The 22,636-nt window shown below is 38.8% G+C and overlaps 1 protein-coding gene across 3 annotated transcripts in view; it reads left to right on the top strand.

Annotated features, from left to right (window-relative positions):
* Positions 1–679: 679 nt before the first annotated feature.
* The window catches only part of ELAVL4 (ELAV like RNA binding protein 4), an 86,419-nt gene continuing 64,462 nt past the window's right edge, over positions 680–22,636 (top strand). For 2 of the 3 annotated variants that reach the window (XM_054572287.1, XM_054572301.1), the window contains exon 1: positions 1,488–1,603. In XM_054572287.1, coding sequence (XP_054428262.1) covers positions 1,580–1,603 — 24 coding nt within the window. In that variant the 5' untranslated portion in view covers positions 1,488–1,579. Of the gene's footprint in view, positions 853–1,487; positions 1,604–22,636 lie in introns of those variants that run through there. The other variant, XM_054572291.1, reaches the window with a different exon arrangement.

The raw sequence follows: 22,636 nt of genomic DNA on the forward strand, positions 1-22,636 counted from the left end.
CCTGTTAGATGCAGAAGGAGCTTTACTTACTGAAAATCAGCAATATTGGGAAATAAAGTTAAAATGTAGATGTATTAGCACATTAAAGTGCTTTTGTTGTATCCTTAAGCCTAGAGGCAGATCATTAAATATGCATTTCGCTAGAAAGCAACTGTCGAGAAAGATAAGGTGGTTGAAAATATTCTATATGGGAAAAGCCCTCCATCAGAAGGGTGGGGTGGTACAGCCCTGGAGACAGGGGACGGGGGGGACACTCCCACTGTTAGGTTTACAAGCCTCCAGTGACCTGCAGTTGTTACAGTACTTTTGAGCTGGGAGGAGGGAAAAGGTAAAAATACAAGTATGGCTGTTGTTGCTTCAGCCTGGCCTTAATTACCAGACACAAGAAGCAGTTCAGAAATCTGGTCTCTGTTGTTGTAGAGGTCACCAAATCATTAACATCGTCAATCTGGCAGTAGCTAATTTAAATAGCACCTGATGTTGCAACACCTCCCTGCGTTTCCCCAGCCAATCAGATCATTGCTTTGGCTGACAGATGGTCCCATAAATGGATGTAAAAAGGGGAAGCTTCGAGCCAATTTCAGCAAGGCTCTGTTCAGTTGTTCTTATCTACATCCTAGAATCGGGGGGTTTCAGCTCACTGCTCCTTTTCTTTCTTTTTTTTCTTTTCTCCCCCATCCCCCCTAAAATAGTTGATTTACTTTACAATCATCCACACTATATTTTGTGGATCTTTAAAAATATATAACAATAGTAACCATCTAAAAAATATATATTCTGAAACCTTTGCAAATTTTAAGAGAAGAGTCGAAGCTCTGCGAGACCCAATATTTGCCAATAAGAATGGTTATGGTAGGTATGACTAGATTTATAATCTGTTGTTTGTGTTGCTGGAGGGAAGAAAAGCATCTACACCTTGACCAAGAGTTTAGTTCTCTTCTGCTGTTTGATTCCTACATTTACTATCTCTTTTGTGTAGAGAGTGCGGGTAGATCCTTTTATTGAAAAGCAGTGGGGAAATAGATTGTCATTTTTAACAGGTCATTGTCAGCTTTCCCTTCAACATAAAGGCAAGGGTGGGGGGAAGGTGGGCTGAAATAATTACTGGTTTATTGAAAGAGGTTATACTACATGAGACCGTAAGGGCAAAAGAAGGGATTTCTTTTTGTAAAGGGAGAGGGGGCTTGTCTACGTGCCTGGGTTTTGTGGGGCAGGCGGTGGATGCAGCCGGGTTAGGAATCTCTCCATTTCCGTGCTGGGAATTTAAACCTTAAGAGGCAGCTCCTGGATACTGAACGTTGAGATGGGCAGTTGTGTTTCGGGGGACTGCGCAGTCAAAACGGCAAAGAGAGTGATTTATTTGGGCTTCAGTAAATGCTGCATCTTGTATTTCAAAGAGTTTCCTGTCATGACCTCATAAAAAAGAGGAGGCGGCTTGTATGTGTAGCAGTGCCTGGCGTGTTGAGTTGTTGCTTCCTTCTCTGGGCAGCAGCTCTGTAAGAAGGAATGTCAGCTTTTACATAACGTTCCTTTCCGCTTTTGACACACTGTGTGAGGGTCCATCTTCTTCTGATCACAGATGGAGTGGAATGGCTTGAAGATGGTAAGTGAAAAGAGGAAGACAGCTTGGAGATTCCAACCGATTGTGTGTGTGTGTGTGTGTGTGTGTGTGTGTGTGTGTGTAAGGATGGTGGACTGTGCATCGTAAATCACTGTGCAGATCGTTTGTGTGTATGTGTGCGTTTATTAGTATTTCTCTTCTCCAAAAACCAGAATCCATCTCCAAGTGTAATGGCATTGCATGCACACAGCCACACACGCTGCCTTCCATAGAATACACATTTTAGCCAAGCAAGGTCGGTGTCTTTTTTGACAATCACAATGTCACCATTGCTTTTGGCTGGCGGGTCCACCGCCTCAGTGAGCTTTCAACAGAATTGCACGACTGTTAAAGTTAAAGGCACATTTCTTTTTCAGTCTCCTACTAGGAGTGATGGGGAAGGCTGGGGTAGAGGAGGTAAGGTTCAGTACCCACAGATGCAATTGTGAAACGGGACTTTTGGATGTAGAAGAGAAGTGGAAAACCTATCTGCCCAAGTAGTAAATCTATTTTTAGCATCTCTTTCGGGGGGAAAAAAAGAAGAAGAAGAAGCAGGGAAACTCCTTGAGTGTCGCTCCTGTCGCCTGATGTTGACCCTAGAGATATAGCACAAAATGGCAAGATCAGATGCCACGAGTGCTCACTTTGACTTTGAATTTTCACCAGCAATAGCTTTCACGGGGTTTCAAAGCTGGGTATGGGGGTAGGCTGTAAATTCATATCCATCTCACTTATTTCTCACTAGAAAAGCCTGGGGAGGACTTTTCGCTCTGCATAGATGTTATAACAAAGCTGTGGTCTTTTCCCCATTCTTAGAGGATTGCCTTTGTCTGGCTGCTTGTTTTGATGGGTGTAAAACAAATAAGATTAGACCGAGCAGCCCAACTGAAAGCGATAGCTGGGAGGAAAACCCAATGAAAGGTTGCCGGGGAAACGAACAGAGGAAAAGCCGAGTAGGGAGCAGGTGGCTATCATGAGAACACTCTGCAAACAGTGTAAAAAGGGGGGGACAGGACCTCGATTATCTTTGCTGTTCTTTGTGGCCGGCCCAACTTTAATTATTCTTTATAAATAGGTGTTAATTACATTTCTAACTCTGGTTTACAGTGATTTTTAGAAATCTATTTTTAAGCATCTGTTCTGTCTCCTCTGTTTTTTTTTTCTTTTCTTTTTTCTTTCCTTTTTCTTGGTTTAAAAATCAGAGAGAGAAGGAAAGGGGGAAGGGAGGGTAGGGAATCTCTCTCTCTCCCTCTCTCTTCCCCCCACCCCCCTTTTCCCTGCTGTGAAATTGCACATGCGAAAAATCGCAAGGAATCCTATGAGGCCATTTGAAAAAAAATGTAAATTATATTGAATGAAGTTGACGGAAGCATAATAAACTCCCACAGCTGATAGGTTCTGCAAATGATTTCTTAGAAATTTCCAGCAAATATCCATCTATAGGTGGAATATAGGTAGAGTAGATTTACCCTAAACAATGATTTTATGCTCAATGATAGTGGTATTTTGACTAAATCAGATGTTGATACTACAGTTCCAGGGGATTCATTGTATCTCTCATTTTATATCTTGAGTAGAAATTACTTTTTAAAATAACAAACGAAAAACTGTATTCTAGCCTTTTGCTCTGCCTGCCTGTCCGTATCTCCAGCCACAGGAGCCATCAGGCAGCACCCTTGCAACCACTGCCTTCAATTTGGCATTTGGTCCCAGTTCTGGTCTTGGCATAAACTGAGTGAAAAGCTGATTTTTTTTCAGTGTCTCTGAATGTCTGGGACCCATGTGTGAGCTGGTGGCAGACATCTCTCGCTTTTTCTCTAAATGTGTTTTACTAGTAGTCTCTTTTTTTCATGATGGTAGGTGCCAGAAGGACTGAAAGGTATACTATTTAGGCAAATAGAAGGTAATGTAAAACAACTGAAATAATGACCTGTTACGGTTTTTTACTGAGAGGCAAATTTGATACAGGATCAGGTACTAATTTTAAGCCCAAAAATGAGAGATTAAAAAATACTGAAATGTGATAAAAGATTTAAGAAATATAATTGGCTTTATTGAAAGTACTCTTAATTTTTTTACTCCCTCCACTGCAAATCTCTGAACCTCCACCCCCACACCCCCCCCCCCCGTTCCTTTTTCCTTGCCAATCCTTCTTTTTGTTTTGCCTCCTTATTGGGAGATATTTAAAAATTTGTTTTGACTCTTAAGGTGAAAATAAATGAAGATAGTTTTATCATACACTTGAACCTTGCTCTCGTATGTAAACATGTTGCTATTAAAAATAGAATTTTTTTATTAACTCTAATAGAAATTTTTTTCTGAGAATTTTCCAGCATTTTTAGTCAGGATAAAACAATTTCTATCAGAACTGTCACCTTAGCTTGCATTGTAAAAAAAAAACACGTGGTTCTTCTGCTGACCTTTTTCACTTCTTTGTCTTAAAAATATTAATGCCTACTACCTGCATGTGGAGGTGTACCTTTATAGAAGCACAAGGCTGAGTGTGCATTTATTAAGAAGTGAAAATCTGGTTGGAAATATTTCTGCAAAAAAACACCTGATTCATCGCAGTTTTAATGATCAGAATGTCCATGTATCTCATTGTAATGTAATGGCTAAATCATTTATTATTTAAATTTTGAAAAAGTAAAATAAACATAGGTGGGGAAATAGCTGAAAAATTTATTTTGAGAATTATTGATTTATAGGACAATTTTAATTTGGAAAAAACCCTAGCAAACCTTAACCATTCATTTGTGATCTCAGCCCCATTCACTCCTAACTGCCATTCATTCAAGTCACCCTCCTGACCAAATATAGATGAGCTTGTTTGTTTGATAGTTTTCCAAAACCTTAAAACTTTTTCTCTCCCTGAAACCCTTTCTTAGTCCTTTGAATATTCAAGATTTTGTTATGATAGGAAGGCCAGATTGTTGTGAGGTAATAACAGTAGGTTTTTTAAAAAAAAAGAGAGAGAGAAAATGAGCTATGTGTTTGCGTTTTAGTTCTAAACTTGGTCTTAAAATAGGATTTAGGATACATTAAACTTCAGATATTTTAAACTTAGCATTTCTATTGGAGATAATCTATTTGAAATTTCAAATCTAGAAATCAGTGCATGAATGTTGCTTTGCGTGTGTGTGTGTGTGTGTGTGTGTGTGTGTGTGTGTGTGTGTGTTCAGTATCTCTAAAAGAATTTGCAGGTGAATCAAGGTGTTTTTCCCAAGTAAGAGTTACCATAAGCAATGAAAGGGTTTCCTCTGGGCAAGTCCCTTTCTCTGGTCTTTTTTCTTCCCTTTGCGCTTATTTCCTATTGTGGGTGGATTCTCTTCCTCTATGAAATCCAAATGCTATTCCTTCCTTGAGGAGATATGCTGTTTCAATTAGCCTTTTGCATCTTAATGCTTTATTTTACTTTTTTTTTAATGAAACAAATTATCTGTATGTACCGCCAGTAAGGAATGGTGGTCTTGATAGAGGTCATTGTGCATGGACAGAAGAACTTTGGCCTTGACAAATTTCTTCATCAGGTCCAATGATCTGTGGCCTAAGCACTTAATTTATATGCCTGGCCACTTAATATGTACATTCGTTGGTGAGCTGGCCAGCGGATGCTAGACACACGAGGGTGCGCTGGCAAATGCTGCAATGCAGTATTTTTTTTCCCAATGTCATTGGGAATTTGGGGAGTATGAAGGGACATAAACATTCTCAAGCTTGTATCTTACTATTTTCCAGTTGATGGGCCATGTCATACAGAATTGGCCGATTCCCCTTTTGAAATCGGTCAACCTTTTATTGCCCACTGTCCATTCTCCCATCCATTTGAGAGACATGTGGAAAGAATGCGGGTGTGAGAGAGGGAGACTATGTATATCAGTGTAAGCATGTGTGTTTCTGGAATCCTGCACCTACCCTAGGATTTCCTTATTTGGTTTTACCAAATGTATGTATACATACTTGCAAGTATGTGTACATCCAAGAATGGAAAGAAAACCTAACTGGGCTGGGTTCCCATGAGAAATGGTGTCTTCTCCTCACAAACTCCAAGAGTTCTCTTATTAGAAAAATAGAAAACTTCATTAAAAAGATGTATCCAGACCCTGTAGACCTTCATTAATAACCAAACACCTTTCTTTAGTTGCCACTTCAGAACTATAAATGTGCAAATCTGTAACCATATATGAGAGCTATAAGCTGCCCTTTCAGTCAAGGGGTTGGGTTCAAAATAAAATGTCCGAGTATAGGAAAGGAGAGTTTTTTGTTTTTTTGTTTTTGTTTTTGTTTTTGTTCTGCTTTGGAAGCATTTGAATCTATTCTCTAATTATTGGTAAAAACAAGGAAGAGAGAGAGTGACTGTTAGCATCTCACGCTTTGTTTTGTGAGTTTGTATATATCTGTATGTGTGTGTTTTGGAAACATCCCTGTGTTTTTAAAATCACAGCATATTTTAAGGGTACAGGGCTTTTATAGGTCAGCAGCTTTCTAAGGGTAAAAAGAAAGGTAGGTGATCTATGGGTGGATGGGTGGGTGGGAGTTGTCAGAAGCAGTAATTGTCATAAATTAGCCATCTAGAAATGGGAAGGAAAAAAAGGGCAAGAAGACAAGAATGGAGAGGGGTATCAACATGTGGGTCTGCACTTTGCCATTATATGAAATAACAAGTGATAAATTTGAACTGGTGTTGTTCCGCGTGCCCCATAATTTCTCAGAACCTTGACTTCACAGGTTCATTACTTCCTTGCTTGCTTGTTCACACCTTTAATTATATCCAGTTTGGGATGCTAGCTGTGGACACCAAAGATGAGCCATTTTGTTTGTTGTTTATCTTATTAAGTATTCAGACAGTGTGCTCACAATAGCTTCGGAGCATCAGTGTTAGGAATCAAGCACTTTGGAAATGGAATTGTTACAAAAGAACAAAAAATGAAAAAGCAGTCAGCCATCCAGCTAGCGTGCTATGGGTGTTCGCATTCACTCTCCTTAATGGTAATATTTATGCTGTTTCTTGTATGTTCATTAAGATATAACTTATGTAGTGTCGGTGCTCCTAATAGGCCAGCGACATTATCTCTGTATCTCTATCTCTTTTTATCCCTCTTCCCCATGCCTTCCCTCCACACCCGAGATTCCGCCTTTTGCCGGACCACTTTAGAACTGACTATTTTTGCTTTGGGGGAGATCATTATTCAGATCCTTGTTGTATCTAACACCAGAGATATTCTCCCCGCCTCACCACCACCACTACGGGTCCCCCTCTACAAGAATCAAGAAATTCTGAGTGCCATAGTGGAATTTTTAAATAAATTTTGGTTGAGAAAGCAGTGAAATGTTGGAGAAATAAGGTCAGTGTAATTGTTGTGCTTGCATTTTATTTTTTTTTTGTTTGGGGAAAGCCTTATTTTTAACCATATAAGTAAAATGCAAAGTTAGCGTATATAATTTTTAATGGAAAAAAATTACAAGTTGTCGGTCTCTCCTGAAAATAACTTCTCTTGGACTCTTGATTTGAAAATAACATTTAAAATTGAGTTTAACTTTTAAATTACTAACTTTAAAGCTATGGATATGCAGTTCATAAATCTTTTTCTATAAGAAGTTTAGTTCGTTTTTCAGGATATGAGGAAGCAGAGAAACAATTACAGCCAAGATGGTGAATTCTGAAAAACACACCACAACATGGAGGTTTCCTCTCTTTGCACTTTGTAGCATTGAATCTGCTCTTGCTCATTCTATGAATTAGTTACCTTCAATTATCTACTGTTCTTTAACAACTAGCCCTTGAAGTTGTTTTGTCAACTGTGTTCATAGTAGAGGATAGCTATCATTTTTGTTGGATGAAGATGTATTTGTTGAGAACTGACTTATGTGCCTTTCTTTGGAACGTAGAATTCAAGGTCACTATTTACTTTCCTTCTGACACTGATCAAAGGACATAATTGGAGGCTAAGCCCCTGTGATTGGGGATAAAGTTGGGATAGGGGATTTTAAGATTAGATGTTATACAATGAGGTTTGTATAAAATTATGAGAAAAGATCTTTTGGAACATTCAAGTACCTAAATGTTTTTCCTTTCAAATTTAAGAGTCTAGTCCTGACTCTAAAAGATAAAAGATCTTCTGGACATTTTTGTCTATAAGGTTCCATGTATCCAGATGTTCATGCTCAGGAAAAAGTAAAGTTTGGACAGTTGAAAGGAACTTGTCGTTCCATCAGCTGGCCAGGGAGATTGTCTAGAGCCTGTTAATTGTACATAAGTAAGAATACCTTGCTTCTCACAGATGATTCTTTGAATATCTTTTCCCATGTTAGCCTCCAAAGAGGACCCGAGAAGATAGTGACCCTCTTGGCATGCCCCTGTGCAAACTGTAAGTTTGTTAGTGGAGGAGAAATCTTAGAGTCACTTTGTCATACACACTTGGATGCTGCATCCTGTGTGTGAGGGGTTGCGGGGAGGAATAGGTGGACAGCCCTGCCCCGAGTGTGCCCTGGGACCCCCAATAGTGGCTTCTCAAGTAGTCTGTGTTTTCCTAAGCTGGCAGTCTGAACCCTTTAGAGTTTTGCTTTCTAATTTGTACATGAAAAAATATCAGGCTCAGTTAAACTGGTTTGTCAAGTACCCCCTTTGAAGATGCAGTAGTAGTGAAATAGCTTTAATGATAAACTTTAGCTCTAAGTGCTATTTAAAAGTGTATAGTGGAAAGCCTGAGAACTTGCAATCTTTACTAATGAAACTTTCATTAGGAAAGTGTGCTCACTTAAAATGGAGTAAACGACTAAGTCCCTGCAATTTGTGATTCTGACCAGATTTGGCTCACCCTTTCTATGTTACTTTTTGTAATGCAGCCAACCACACATCTAAAATTCTGGATATTGTACTTGTCTTCAATATTAATTATCTCTGTTGATGCATTCGGTACAGATAGTGCAATTCCCACAAGTCCAGATTCTTACTGTAACACCAAAACAAAAGTGATATTTATGAATAATATTGGGAAAGTTGTCCTCATAGTAACCGTTCCCCAAAGGAAGCTTTACATAAATGTGCATTTATTATTCAGGATATTAAAAGGGATTCCTTAGCTTTTACTTTTTAATTTGGGCTAAAATATGTAAATTGGTTTTATTTTGGAGTTTCTCTGTTTTAGGTGGCTTTGGGGGAGGATAACTTTCTAGCTTGATTATATTTTAATCGCCTCTGTAATGAAAAGGTTCTAATCCTGAAAACAACCTGTTATTGTGATTAGGACCCAGAGGGCCAGTCTGCAGATGGGGCTAAAAACATATTACATCGACTTGTATACATGTAGAAAAATTAGATTTGTTTCTACTTGATACTGTTATTCCCATGTCTTTGTTGGCAGGCCAGCTCAGAGGCCATGGAACCACGAGTCAGTCTCTGGACTCAGAGGACCTTCATGGTGTGTGTGGACAGGCAACCCTCTGGAAAGATTGCTCTTTGTTTTAAGAAACCAGGTAGCTCAAAAAGATCTTAAAGTCAGGTGGATTTGGGTTGGAATCCTGACTTTTTCATTTAGTAATGTGATCTTGGATGAGGTACTGCAGCTCTCTGAGCCTCAGTTTCCTCATCTCTAAGATGGGGATAATAATGCCCAACTCACAGGGATCTGAGAGGATGAGATGAGAACCAGTATGTATTAGAAAGCACCAGTTATACACAGAACCTGAAAATGAAAGGTGCTAAGAGGGTCTTAGGTCTCCTTCACTCTGTCCACCTTTCTGCTCATGCCAGATGTCCTGAGGAGAAATGACATCGCATGCTGCCCTCATAGTCTCCATCCTCTCCCCAGAACTCAGGGGGCAGTGTGAGTGTGACACACAGTGGATTTTAAATATAGACAGGCTTTCAGTTTTCCTCTGGAATTGTGTGGCTTTAAGTTTTCTGCATTCTCCTAGGGTTTTGGAAGGTATATCCATGATCTCCTTCAAAATTAGAATTAACTTGGGATTTAGCCATTAAAAGGGAAAAGAGGTAAACATAAAATTAATTTTAATCTGTGCTGTTTTTTTAGTTTCATGAAAGAGTCTGTTAGGAAATTCAGAAGTCAACCAGAAAGAAAAACAGGTTAAAGCTAATTGATATTACCTCATCTTTGCTGTTTAAAAATATATATATATTTATAACCTGTGCGTTATTTGACTTTGCCCCAGAAACCAACTTTGGAGCTATTGTTTTCCCCTTCACTACATCAGCTTTCTTCTCTATTCCTCTTGTTTTCCCAATAGGCTGAATTTTGAAGTTCTATTTCTCAAGGAGTGGTGAAGAGGCTGAAGCAAAAAGTGGCTTAATGAGATTTTTCTAACTTGCCATTAGTTTTCCTTCTCCTGCTTGGTGAGGCAGGGTGATGGATGGCTTCGGCAGTGCAAACAGCTCCAGAAGTGATCGGATTGACTGAAGAGGTGTTGGAGATGTGAGCAGAATGCTGGCCCTCAATTTATTACCCTCCCATTTGAAGGAAAAAAAGAGAAAGGAGGAAAATCTCCGCCAAGGCCTTGATGTAGCCGTTGTTCACACACACACTTCGGGAGGGGTAGTGGGTGGTGTTAGGACTGGTGTTAGGTCAAACCTAATTTTGTACGTTTTTCCCAAGGCTCTGAAGGGGTGAATAAATAAATTCACAATTTTTTTAAAATTGGGACCTGTCACCAGTGAGGATGAAGAAGTAATAATACAAGCAGTCCCTGAAGGAGTTCAGGACTTAAACTGAAAACAAAGCCTTAGCACACTGTTTTAATGTCATGGATTCTGAATTCCACTTCATGCAATCATGGGAAGGATGTGAACGGGAGTCATTTTCTTTCCTTCAATTTCATCCTTAAAACTAGGGTGAGGGGTTCCAAATAGATCTGATCCCCCAAGTGCCATTTCACAGACCCTATGCTTGTATTGAAAAAAAACAAAAAACAAAAAACTTTGAAACAGACAACATGTGTATCTATTTCAAGACTTCACCAAGGTCCTTGTAAGGATTTTGTAAGCAGCCTTGCATGTGGTGCACAAGCTCTCTGGAAGGATTGTGGTTGGTTTTTAGAATGTGTTTACCCAGGTAGAAATATATCTGTGAAAGAGAGGGGCTTGAATTTGGAGAAAGGGTGGTATAAGAGACATTTCTACAGAGTTTAGCCTAGACAGATCTCACATGTTAATAAAAGACCAAAAAGAAGTGATGGGGTGAGAGATTTGAGCAGGTGGATGGGCCGGGAAGTGGCAGGTGGAGGGATATCCTTAGTATCTTCTTGCTAGATAAGTGTGCATATTATTAAAAATTTGTTTTAATTTATCCACATTTAAGCCAATACTTGAATCTCAATTCCTTCTGCTTTATACCCTGGCTTAAGGTTATCTGCAAGAAGAAATAAAGCCTTTTAGCTTAAAAGAGCTTTGGTAAAAACTCTTAAGCAGGCCTCTAATTAGTAAATTTTGGAGACATGGGCTCGCAGTTGGTATAGTCTTAAAAGTACTCTTCCTAAACTATAAGGTTATATGAATTTTCCAAGAACAGAGGAGCAAGTTTGCATTTCTAGAATTTCAGCTGCTCCCAGCACAGTTCTGCTATAATGGACCTGTGACCATGGAGATCATTTCTCATATTCTCTTAACATTGTATAATTTTTGTCCTATGGTATCAGTGTGATCTCTTTAGTGTAGTTAGGGCAAGTATTGTTAACCCCTTTTATAGAAAATAAAGCTCAGCCACCTGCCTTAGGTTACATGTTTAGCAATATCTGAAGCCCTAGCTCCAGAGTATTTGGGAATACATCCAGCTTTGCCCAAGTTTACTTTTCTGGGGGGGCGGGGGGTGAGAGCAATTCATTTTCTAGATGAACTTTTTCATTGTGGAATCTGCAAACACAACTTCATGTCTATTGCATATAAACCACATTCTAGGTACCTCCTGGAATGTGACAATATTTAAAGCATACTCTAATGTAGTAGGTAAGGACAATGACAGGCAGAATGCAAGATGTGTCTTGGCAGAGGAGATACAGTGTACCACAGAGAAATACCTTCTTTCTTGTTGCGGGGAAGAAACAAGCCTTCTTGGGAGAAATGCCATTTGAGTGGAGCCAGGAAAGCTAGATAGGCAGAAAAAGTAGGAGAAAAGGGGATTCCATGTGGAGGGAAGAGTAGGAGTAAAGACACCGAGACAGGGACTGGCTTAAGGAATGAAAAATAGTCTGGTGTGAGTGCAGTTTAGGATGTATAAAGATAAAGCTAGAGAGACATGTAGAAGTTATGGTTTAGGACTCTTAGGGTGTTTTGACTTGGTTTTGATTTTATTTGAATTGATAGCTATGGAATGTCTTAAATCAGAGAACTATGGGCCCCTGATTGTTTTGCCAAGGTCAGGTCTTTACTGAGTCATGGTTTCTCAGAAATTGAAGTCACCCTAACGATGTTTCTAAATTAGATATTGGTCATTCAGAGGCAATTGGCATTAAAGCCCTCTTCTGATCATAGTGTGATGTTATGATGGCGATGCTCATTGGTGAAGTCACATTGCAGATCGCTTTTAAGGTTACAGTGCCAAAAAGCAGTAGGAGAAACAATACTGACTTTATTTCAGATTGTAAAGAAATGTGTTAGAGGAGTACTCTGCAGCTCTCATCAACAGGTACCAGTGCTTATTTTGTGGGATAATGTGGGGCCAGAGAGAGGAGGGTGGTGGTTTGGGAATAGGCTTATTTCCTCCAGAATAGAAAACTACCCATTTAGACTTCCAAGTGCATGTAACAAGTTGTTTGTCTTCCCTGGTAGTCTGTAGGCCCTGGAAGGCTGAGATCATGTCAAATGCTCTCTTATTTCAGTGCCAGATGCATAGTAGGTTCTCAATAATTGTTTGTTGAATTGAGTTATAATTTTTTTGAAGATCCTGAACCACAGTTAGAAGACTGTAATTCTTGAGTCTGTCATCAGTTTGTGTGAGTCTATTTAGTCCAAGTCACCTAACTTTTCTGAGTTTCAGTTTCTTAATATTTTAGTATAAAATAGAATACAACTTCATAGCTTGATAGGAGAGTGAGTTAAACTATATCCTCAATGCATTCTAATAGACAAGATAATAATAATAATAAATTATTAGGTCCTAGTTTTGCAATTACTTTACTGTGTCTTGACCAGAATTTTAAAAAATTAAAACATTAGCATACTAGAATGGAATAAAAGATAAAAGAAAATATCAGTGGCTGACACTTAGTAAGAATAAGTAAGTATTATACCATCAAACTTTTTCAGTTGTCTATGTTCTGAGTTGTTATATGAAGTTCAATGTATTTCTTACTTTTTTTTTTTTGCTTTGTTGAGTCACAATCAATAAAGTTTGAGAAACCCTGTTCTAAATGATAGCGAGCCCTGCTACCCAAAGGGGAAAAAAGTCAACTTTTTTCAGAGCTATACAATGCAAAATCTCTAGTATCTTCCAAATTATTAAAGAAAGGATGACTTCTGATTATTTTAGACTTAATGTGGAACATTGTATTCTAAATCTTTAAAAATTGATATCTGTATGGTATATGCTGGGGCTTGCTCTTAATCAAAATGTTTATTTATTAACTAGAAAACCTCATTCCTTAGTCATGTTATCTAGTTGAAGCTACAAAGTAATAATAATAACAACAATAAGTAGTGGAGGTGACCTAGAAGTGAGACTAGAAATAATGAAATTAGCTTTTATTTCTTCAGCTCTAACTGTGCCTCACACACACCATTGCCTTAGAACAATCTTAATCCTTAGAACAACCTTCAAAGGTAAACATTAATTTTCCTATTTTATGGATAATCTAACTGAAGTTTTGAAAGGTAAAGTTACACAGACAATAATTGATTAAGGCAGGATTTGATTTGAACCCAGGCCTAATTACAGGGCAAAATTTAAAAGGTTTATTCATTCCGTGAAAATGTATTGAAATGCCTACTATGTGTTAGCATTGTACCGCTTTATAAAGATAAGTGATTCAGTTGGTCTCTGCCCTAGACAGTTTACTAGCTGCCCTTGAGATTCCACTATATATGAAAGTGAGTAAGATATGATTTAATCCTGAGGAACAGGTTCAAAGACTTTCATGCTGTGTGTATTTTTTTTTTTGGAAGTTCTGAGAAAAGTGCCTAGCACATAGTAGGTATTCAATAAATATTTATTGAATTAAACTGAAGTTGGATTAATTCTCATTTGGAGACTGGGGAGGCAGTGGGGAAACTGTGTTAAATAATGTCCTTACCTGCTGTGTGGCAGAACCATCTCTCTTAAAGCCGCTCAGTGTCTTTTGGAACAACTAAAACTGGCAGCAGAGAAAAAAAAGCCAGCCAGAGCTCAATAACTCAAATTATAAACTTCAACTTTCATTCAGGAAGAGAGAATGTTTTCCATCTTAGTACAGGAAGAGGATCCTGTGACAGAGACACTTAGAGAATGATAAATGGAGAGTAGGCTTCCTTAGATTGAAAAATAATAATTATTATTATTATTGTTATTTTTACTGAACCACATACTAACCTTATAACCTCAAGCAAGTGACATGATCTTCTGAGCTGCAGTTTCCACATTTGTAAAGTGATGTATACATCCCAGGGTTGTTGTGAGTATTAAATAGATCCACTTGATAAATACTAAGCCCTCACTATTGGTGGTTTCTGAGAGTTTAGTAGGAAAGGAGACATAGCCCCCTGCCCTCAAGGAGTTGAATGTCTGGTCAATGTGCTGTGAGAGTGGGGTTCAGATTCCTGCCACCTGCAAAAGCCACAACTGAACAAATGCATCACTCTGCAGTCTGCCTTGAGGTATGTATATGATGGCCCTGCATGTCTCATTTGCATCAAGACATTAAGTTTATTGAGGTGAAGATGCTGTGATAATCATCTTTTTATCTCTCCCCTATCACTGGGCCACAGCATTTGCTGTTGGCACAATAGTACCTTATTTAGTTCCTCAGTGAATCCAGCCCAATTCAGCAAATACTTATCAAGTTGTTCAGGGCACTGTGCTGGAGGAAGGAAAAAAACATTTGCTGAACAGAGTTGGAAACGACCTTAGAATACAAAAGGGGAACAGTATCATGACGTGGTGATAAACTACATTGGTGCTAAAAATGCCTGTGATCTATCCAGGAAGAAAAATAGGGCCCCAAAGAAAATTTAGCAGAGAGCCTAAGAAAATAACATATTCAGTGCTGTTTTGTTTGTATTTCATGGGGACCTGATGTATTTGCTTTAGGTGAACAGTTGAGATGTGCTCTCAGAGATGGCTCCTAAATTGATTTGTGGATCAGGACCAAGCCCATTCACCTTTACCAGGCCCAGGAGACCCTCCGTGGCCTGGCTGCTGCCCTCCTTTCCAGCCTCCCATCCTGTAGCTTCCTGCCTTCCATTTGTCTTCCACTGTTGCACTGCACCACACTGTTCCGCACCTGTGCTCAGAAAGATCCCTTGGTCTCATACATCCTTCTGCTTTTCTTCACGGTGACATAAGTAGGGGGCCCATCACATCCAGGAAAGCTTCTCTGACTCACGCTGGGTTAGAGTGGCCTCTGTTAGCGCTACCAGCCTCCTTCTGTCATTGGTCTTACACACTGCGTAATCATTTGATTTGTCTGTTTCATGACCACCTCAGCACTCAGGATTGGGTTTATCTCTGTGCCTGGCACCTATTATGTGCTCCGTAATTAATTGTTAACTGAATGATGTAGTTGGCTATTGGTTAGGTTGTCCATAATGGTTTCCCATCAAGTGCCCCATTAACCTCCAGCCTATAAGAGGGGTGTGGGACCCAAAGCCCCGTTGTCATGTAGACTGGCTTTGACGCTACTCTGCTGCTCACCAATTACAGTTCTGTAACTTTGAGCTGAAAATCTTATGTCATTTTACATGAAACTTTTCCTGATCACCAGGACTCACCTAATTCCTCTGTAAATCTTCTGCTGTCTAGACCAGCGATTTTTAACTTTTTTCATCTCATGACACACATAAACTAATTACTAAAATTCTGCAGCACACCAAAAAATATTTTTTCCCAATCTGACAAAAAATAGGTATAATTTTGATTCACAATTCATTCACATCAGACAGCTATTGTTGTGTTGGCTGTTGTCATTTCTTTATTTGACAACCTAAAGGAAAAGAGGTTAAGTGCCCCTAAATAGTTAGGTATTGCATATTTTAAAAAATTCTCAAATTCTTATGGCCCACCAGTGGGCCACAGCACACACACCAGTTGAAAATCACCAGTCTAGACTCCTTTTTATCACTTGCTGTCTGTACCACACAGTTAACAGTGATTCATCACAGTAATAGTGACCCTTTATATTGTCTGAATTTGCAAAAAGAATTTTACTTACGTAATGTCACTAAACCTCACAACAACTCTAGGAAGCAGGTTGTGTTTTTTTTAAGATTATATTTATTTTTAGAGAGAGGGGAAAGGAAGGAGTAAGAGGGAGAGAAACATCGATCAGTTGCTTCTTTCATACCCCCAGCTGAGGAGCGGGCCTGCAACCCAGGCATGTGTCCTGATCAAGAGTCAAACTGGAAGCCTTTCCCTTTATGGAACAACACCCAGCCAACTGAGCCACACTGGTCAGGGCAAGAAGCAGGTATTTTTACTCCCAGTTTGGAGAAAGAGCACTATGTAGCTTATATAACTTGCACAAAGTCGCACGGGTAGGAAACGTAGACTTGGGATTCCAAGCCTAGCCTCTTTGATAGTAAAACCCGTGTTCTGTCTGCCACTTTGTATTACTCATCTATTAGAAAGTAGGAACCAAAAGACTAAAAGAGGCACTTAGCTTAGTGGTTATTATTAGGGACTTTATGTCAAGACCACCAGGGTTCAGTTCAAATCCTGGCTTTACCAGTTGTGACCTTGGGCAAATCACTCTCCCTATGCCTCAGTTTCTTCATCTGTAAACTAGGATTGTTATGAGGGTTTGATGGACCAATGGATATTAAGGACTTGGAATGGTATTTGGCCTATAAAGTGCTAATGATCATCATTATTGTCATACAATATTAATTTATGTCCCTTCAAATATTTGCTGAGCATCTAATATATGTCAGACACTGTTGTAGATACTGGAGATACAGCAGTGACTAAGACAAGCCCCTACCCTCATGGAGCTTTTGTTTTAGAGGGGAAAGACAGACAATAGCATAAGTAAATAAGTAAATTTTAGTAGATGTTATCTATTTTGTGCTTTCTATAATTTCACATAATGAAATGCTATTTTGATAATAGGTTGAGTACTTGTTTGTGGACACATTGTGAAGCCGCCAGTGGTTCAGCCAGTGTCTTCCTTCTCCTTCATGAGCTGGAGTAGTCAATGGCCTGTTCTGAAAGGCTGGGCCTCATACGTCCAGGCGCTGACCTGTGGGGTGACAGGTTTGCTTGATCTGCACTCGGAGGGGTGGGGGGGATCAGCCCTGAATAGCAGGAAATTAAAAGATTGGGTTGAGGTGTCTGGGCCTCAGGAAAACCCAACGTACAAAACTCATACATATGTCAGGGGTTCCCAGTCTATGTGGGAGAGGCTTCATTCATAGTTGAGGCTCTGAAATGGGATAAATGGCTGGAGAAAGTCAGAAGGAAGGTTCAGTCAACCACTGAGGTAAGGGCAGGTTTAGCCAGGATGTTTTGTCAAGTAATGTTGTAGGATCTTCCAATTGCTTTTTGCAGACCTTAAAAGTGCAGTAGTTACTGGCATTATCATAGGATTCTTCATTTCCATAAGAATATGCTAGTGGTTAAGAGCATGGGCTTTGGGGTCAGAGAAATTGAGGGTGCTTTGCCTTCCCCACTTACCTGTGATGGGGTCTTGGTAAAGTCACTAAGTTGTCTGAGCCTCAGTTTTACTCTAAAATAACCTACTTCATAGGCTTATTTAAAGGATTAATTGTTAGTGTATGCCAAGAGCCTGGTTCAGGGCTGGGCACATAGTAGGCATTTTAAAAAAATAGTTCAGTCCCCCGAGGGTGTGCATTTTTGTTCCAGTTTATTGAAAATTAATTGATATACATCACTGTGTAAGTTTATCACATACAGCATTATGGTTTGATTTACATATATTGTGAAATGATTACCACAATAGATTCAGCTAATATCCATCTTCTAACATAGATACAATTGAAAATAAAAGAAAGAAAAAAAGAATAAAGGGTAATTTTTTTCTCCTTGTGATGAGAACTCTTAGGAATTACTTTTAAACTCCTATGTATCAAACAGCAGTATTAACTATAGTCATCATGTTGTACATTAATTATATCCCTAGTGCTAACTTATAACTGGAAACTTATACCCTTTGAACACCTTCCTCCAAGCTCCCCTCTCCCCACTCCCACCTCTGGTAGCCACAAGTCTTATCTCTTTCTATGAGTCTGGATTTTTTTTTTATTTTAGATCCTATATATAAGTGAGATTATACAGTATTTGCCTTTCCCTGTCTGACTTATTTTATTTAGCATACCTTCAAGGTTCATCTTTGTTGTTGCAGATGGTAGGATTTCCTCATTTTTTTGACTGAATAATATTCCATTGTATATGTACCTCATCTTAGCTATTTGTTAATCTAATTATGGATACTTAAATTGTTTCCATGGCTATTACAAATAATGCTACTATTATTATATGAATATGAGGATGCAGGTATCTTTTTGAGTTAGTGTTCTCATTACCTTTGGATATATTCCCAAAAGTGGAATTGTTGGATGATACGGTAGTTCTACTTGTAATTGTTTGAGGATCCCCCACACTGTTTTCCATAGTGGCTGCACCAGTTTACATTCCCACCCACAGTGCACAAGGGTTCCCTTTTCTGCACACCCACACCAGCATTTGTTATCACTTGTCCTTCTTGATGATGGCCATTCTAACAGGCATGAGATGTTGAAACTAGTGACATCCCTAGTGACTAGTGATGTTGAGCATCTTTTAATGTACCTGTTGGCCTTTCATATATCTTCTTTGGAGAAATGTCTGTTTAGGTCTTTTGCCCATTTTTTAAATTGGGTTATATGGGGGGGCTTCAGTTTTATGAGTTCTTTATAAGTTTTGGATATTAATCTCTTATCAGATATATGGTTTGCAAATGTTTTTCCCATGTCTAAGTTGTTTTTTCACTTTGTTGATGGTTTATTTTGCTGTGCAAAAGCTTTTTAGTGTGATGTAGCCCCATGTGTTTATTTTTTTATTTTGTTGCTTTTGCTTTAGGTAGCATATCTAAAAAATCAGTACCAAGACCCATGTCAAGGTGGTTGTTCCAATATTTTCTTCTAGGAGTTTCATGGTTTCAGGTCTTACATTTAAGTCTTTAATCCATTTTGAGTTAATTTTTGTGAATGGCATAAAATATGGGTCCAGTTTCATTCTTTCACATGTGAATATCCAATTATCCCGATGCCATTTATTGAATAGACTATCTTTTCTCCACTGAGCATTCTTGGCTCCCTTCTCAAATATTAGTTGACTGTATATGGTTGGGTTTATTCGGTTTATTTCTAGGCCCTAGATTCTGTTACATTGTCTTTTTTTTGTTTTTGTTTTTGTTTTTGATTTTGTTTTTGCCAATGCTGTTTTAATTAGTATAGTTTGAAATCAGGAAGTATGATACCTTCTTCTCTGTTCTTTGGCTTTTTGGTTCCAGATAAATTTTAGGGGTGTTTTTCTACTTCTGTAAAAAATGCCATTGAAATTTTGATAGAGATTGCATTAAATCTATAGATGGCTTTTGGTAGTATTGATATTTTAACAATCTTAATTCTTTCAGTCCATGAACATGGAATACTTTTTTTCACTTATTTGTGTTTTCTTCAATTTTTTTCATCAATGTCTTATAATTTTCAATGTAAAAAACTGTTGCCTTTTCTTTATTTCTTTTTCAGAAGTTTTGTTCTTAGTATATAGAAACACTACTAATTTTTGTATGTTGATTTTGAATCCTGAAACTTTACTGAATTCATTTATTAGATCTCATGGTGTTAATTAGATCTCATTTTTGATTAATTTTTAGGATTTTCTATATATAAAATCTTTTTTGTCTGCAAATAAAGGTAATTTTATTTCTTCCTTTCCCATTCTGATACCCTTTATGTCTTTTTCTTGCCTGAATGTTCTAGCTTGTACTTCAAGTATGATGTAAAATAAAAGTGGTAAGAATGGGCATCCTTGTCTTGTTCCAGATCTTAGGGGAAAAACTTTCAACCCTTCACCATTGAGTATGATGTTAGCTATGGGCTTGTCATATATATTCTTAATTATGTTGAAATATATTCCTTCTATGCCTAATTCATTAAGAATTCTTATCATGAATGCATGTTGAAAACTTTATTAAATGCATTTTCTGCATCTAGTGAGATGATTATATGATTTTTTCCCCTTCATTCTGTTAATGTGATACAGTGTGATATATGCATTGTGATACAATGTGATATATCACATTGATTCGCATATGTTGAACCATCCTTATATTAGGGTATGCATTTTAGATATTGGTCATTTATTGCAGGGCTCACAGGGAGAGAAGATTTAGGCTAAAATATGTGAGTTACTTCCCATTGCATATAGCCTTCAAACAGGAGGGCAGATCATCTTAAAACCCAGAAAGGATTGTGGATGCAGAGAAAGATGAGATTTGATTTACTTTGAGTTAGTATGAGAGACCAGAGCACCATTCTCTGTTACAAAGCTGTGTCGGGCCTGTTCTCCTGTAGTCACAGGCCTTAGATGCCTGAGGCCCTGTGAAGAGAGGCACTTGGTAAAAGGGCTTTGCAGTGTATAATTCTGAGTTCAGTTCTTGAGTCTGGTACTTTTTAGTTTTGTAATTTCTTGTACTTAATGTTGAATATGTATTTTTTTATAGGTCAAAGTATTCAGGCAAAAGCTCCTATACTAACTGGAATTGTATGTAAACCTACTTAATGACGTTCAAGTGTCAGCAACTAGGAAGCATTAGTTTTAAAATATAGACTTAAAAAACCTTTATGTATTTTATTTTCTCTTTGCATTGTGTATGCAACTGCATAAAATTAGATTAAAATCTTAAGATTAAAAAAGAAAACAAGAGATACGGTATATCGTCATCCCAAAATGCCTTTATTCATTAGCAATGTGCAGACTTAAAATTCCTTAAAACAAACTCTTCATCAAACACTTTTAAGAGCAGAAGAATGATTGTCCAAGCACTTCACAGCATACATTTTGTACAGAGCACTGAGTGAGCCCTAAATATTTTCTTTCTCATGTGGTTAATGGCATGATGGTGCTGTGATTCTCCAAGAATTTATTTGACCTCCATGGCCACTAGTTCACATTTATTTTGATCTTGAAGCCTGCACTCATCTAAAGTAAACAGAGCAGGAAAAAAAAAGGCTTAAGAAAAGGATTTAAAAACATAAAACCACATGTTCCTCTTACGGTTTTTCTCAGCATACTGCAGAGCCTGGTGGATTGGGAAAAAGGAAATCTCTTCCAATGTCCCCATGTTCCCTCCCTCTAGCTCTCCTCGCACCCTGCATCTGCCTCTGATCACTGAGTCATTCAATGGGCTTTGGTTGAATTCTGTCTCTGTACTGCATGCCAGAACCAAGAAGTCAACCAAAATGCAAGCCTTACTCTCAAAGAGCTCCCAGCCAGTGAGGAGAAAGGCAGGTGAACCACGACTGAATTCCGAGTGGCGAGTGCCGCAACAGAGAGACAGGAGGTGCCTGAGGCTCTGTGGGCCAGGGAACTGGGCTACAACTGAGTTTTGCAAAGTGGCAGGGCTACTGAAGTGGTGATGAGAGAAATTTTAGTGGGGAGAGGAAGCACACATACAAAGGCAAAGAAGACATATGACATGGAAGGGACACGCCCCATGATGTATGCAGAGTATGGCCCTTGCCTTAGTGAATTTTGGAACTTCGTCTCTTTACAGATCTGTTTTCTAACTCCTCTAAGATTGAATTTCTAGAGGCCAGGTATGCAATGCCATGGTACTCATCCATCTAACAATAATGATACATTTAGTCTTTGTCACGTTCCTGTGAACCCTATCAACATCGAGAGAACTGAAACAGAACGTTAAGTAACATGCCCAAGTTCACTCAGCTGAACAGGGTTTTGAACCTGGGCTTTCAGGCCAGTGCCTGTATTGTTAAACATTGTGTTATACAATAGATTTTTAACAGGTGTTTGAATTGACTTGGATTGAATGAATGTAAAAGTAATTACATGATTATTTATTCAGTCATTGTTTTTACAAAATCATGTCAGGCATGCCCAGCTCTGACAGTTGTTACAGCAAAATATTCAGAGTCCCCACTGGCTCTGGCTTTGGCTTGTGTGACGTGTAGAAACTCCCACAGGTGAAAATGTTCTGTGGAGCTCTTAGCCAGACTCAGACCCAAAGTGAAAATGAAATATGAGTTTAGGCCTGAAATAGAGATCAGCAGTGGAAGGAAGGTGGAAGTGAAGAAATAGACGCTGTAAAGATGGCCTAACCCAGAAAGTGGAAAACACCTGGCCTTAAAAATACACTCTTTGGGGACAGTTTGAAAGAAGCTGAGGGAGATAATATAAGAGCAATATAGCTTTAAAAGATGAAAAGTGCTCCTATTTTTTAAATTGATTTTGAAGAGGAGAGATATGAGAGGTTTATGATGTGAGCGGAGTGGTGGGGAACAGAGCAAGGAAAGTGGATTTAGCTGTGCAAAGCAGGTGAGCATCTGGAGAGGCATCCACTCAGTTATTCTGCCAACAAATCCTGGAGCTCTGTGCTGGCCCCTGGGATTACAGATGAATGACACACAGTCCCTGTCCTCAAGGGGCTCACAGTCTAATGACAGAGAAAGGAAGATGGAGAGTCTGATGCCATGTGGTACATGCCCATGATGGAAGTGTGTACATGGAACAGAGGTGCAAGCTGTGGAGGGGTGTTGAAGAAGGGTATTAGGCCCGATGGTGAGAGAGGAAGCCTTTCGACGCCAGCAGGGGGGCTTGTGCAGGGTGTGGCATGAGAGAGAACCCAGTGTGTCCTGTCGGTCACTGCTGGCTG

This window comes from Pteronotus mesoamericanus, unplaced genomic scaffold (assembly GCF_021234165.1).
Source record: "Pteronotus mesoamericanus isolate MK-2021 breed Mesoamerican mustached bat unplaced genomic scaffold, CSHL_Meso_final contig_105, whole genome shotgun sequence".
In the NCBI taxonomy this organism is placed as follows: Eukaryota; Metazoa; Chordata; class Mammalia; order Chiroptera; family Mormoopidae; genus Pteronotus; species Pteronotus mesoamericanus.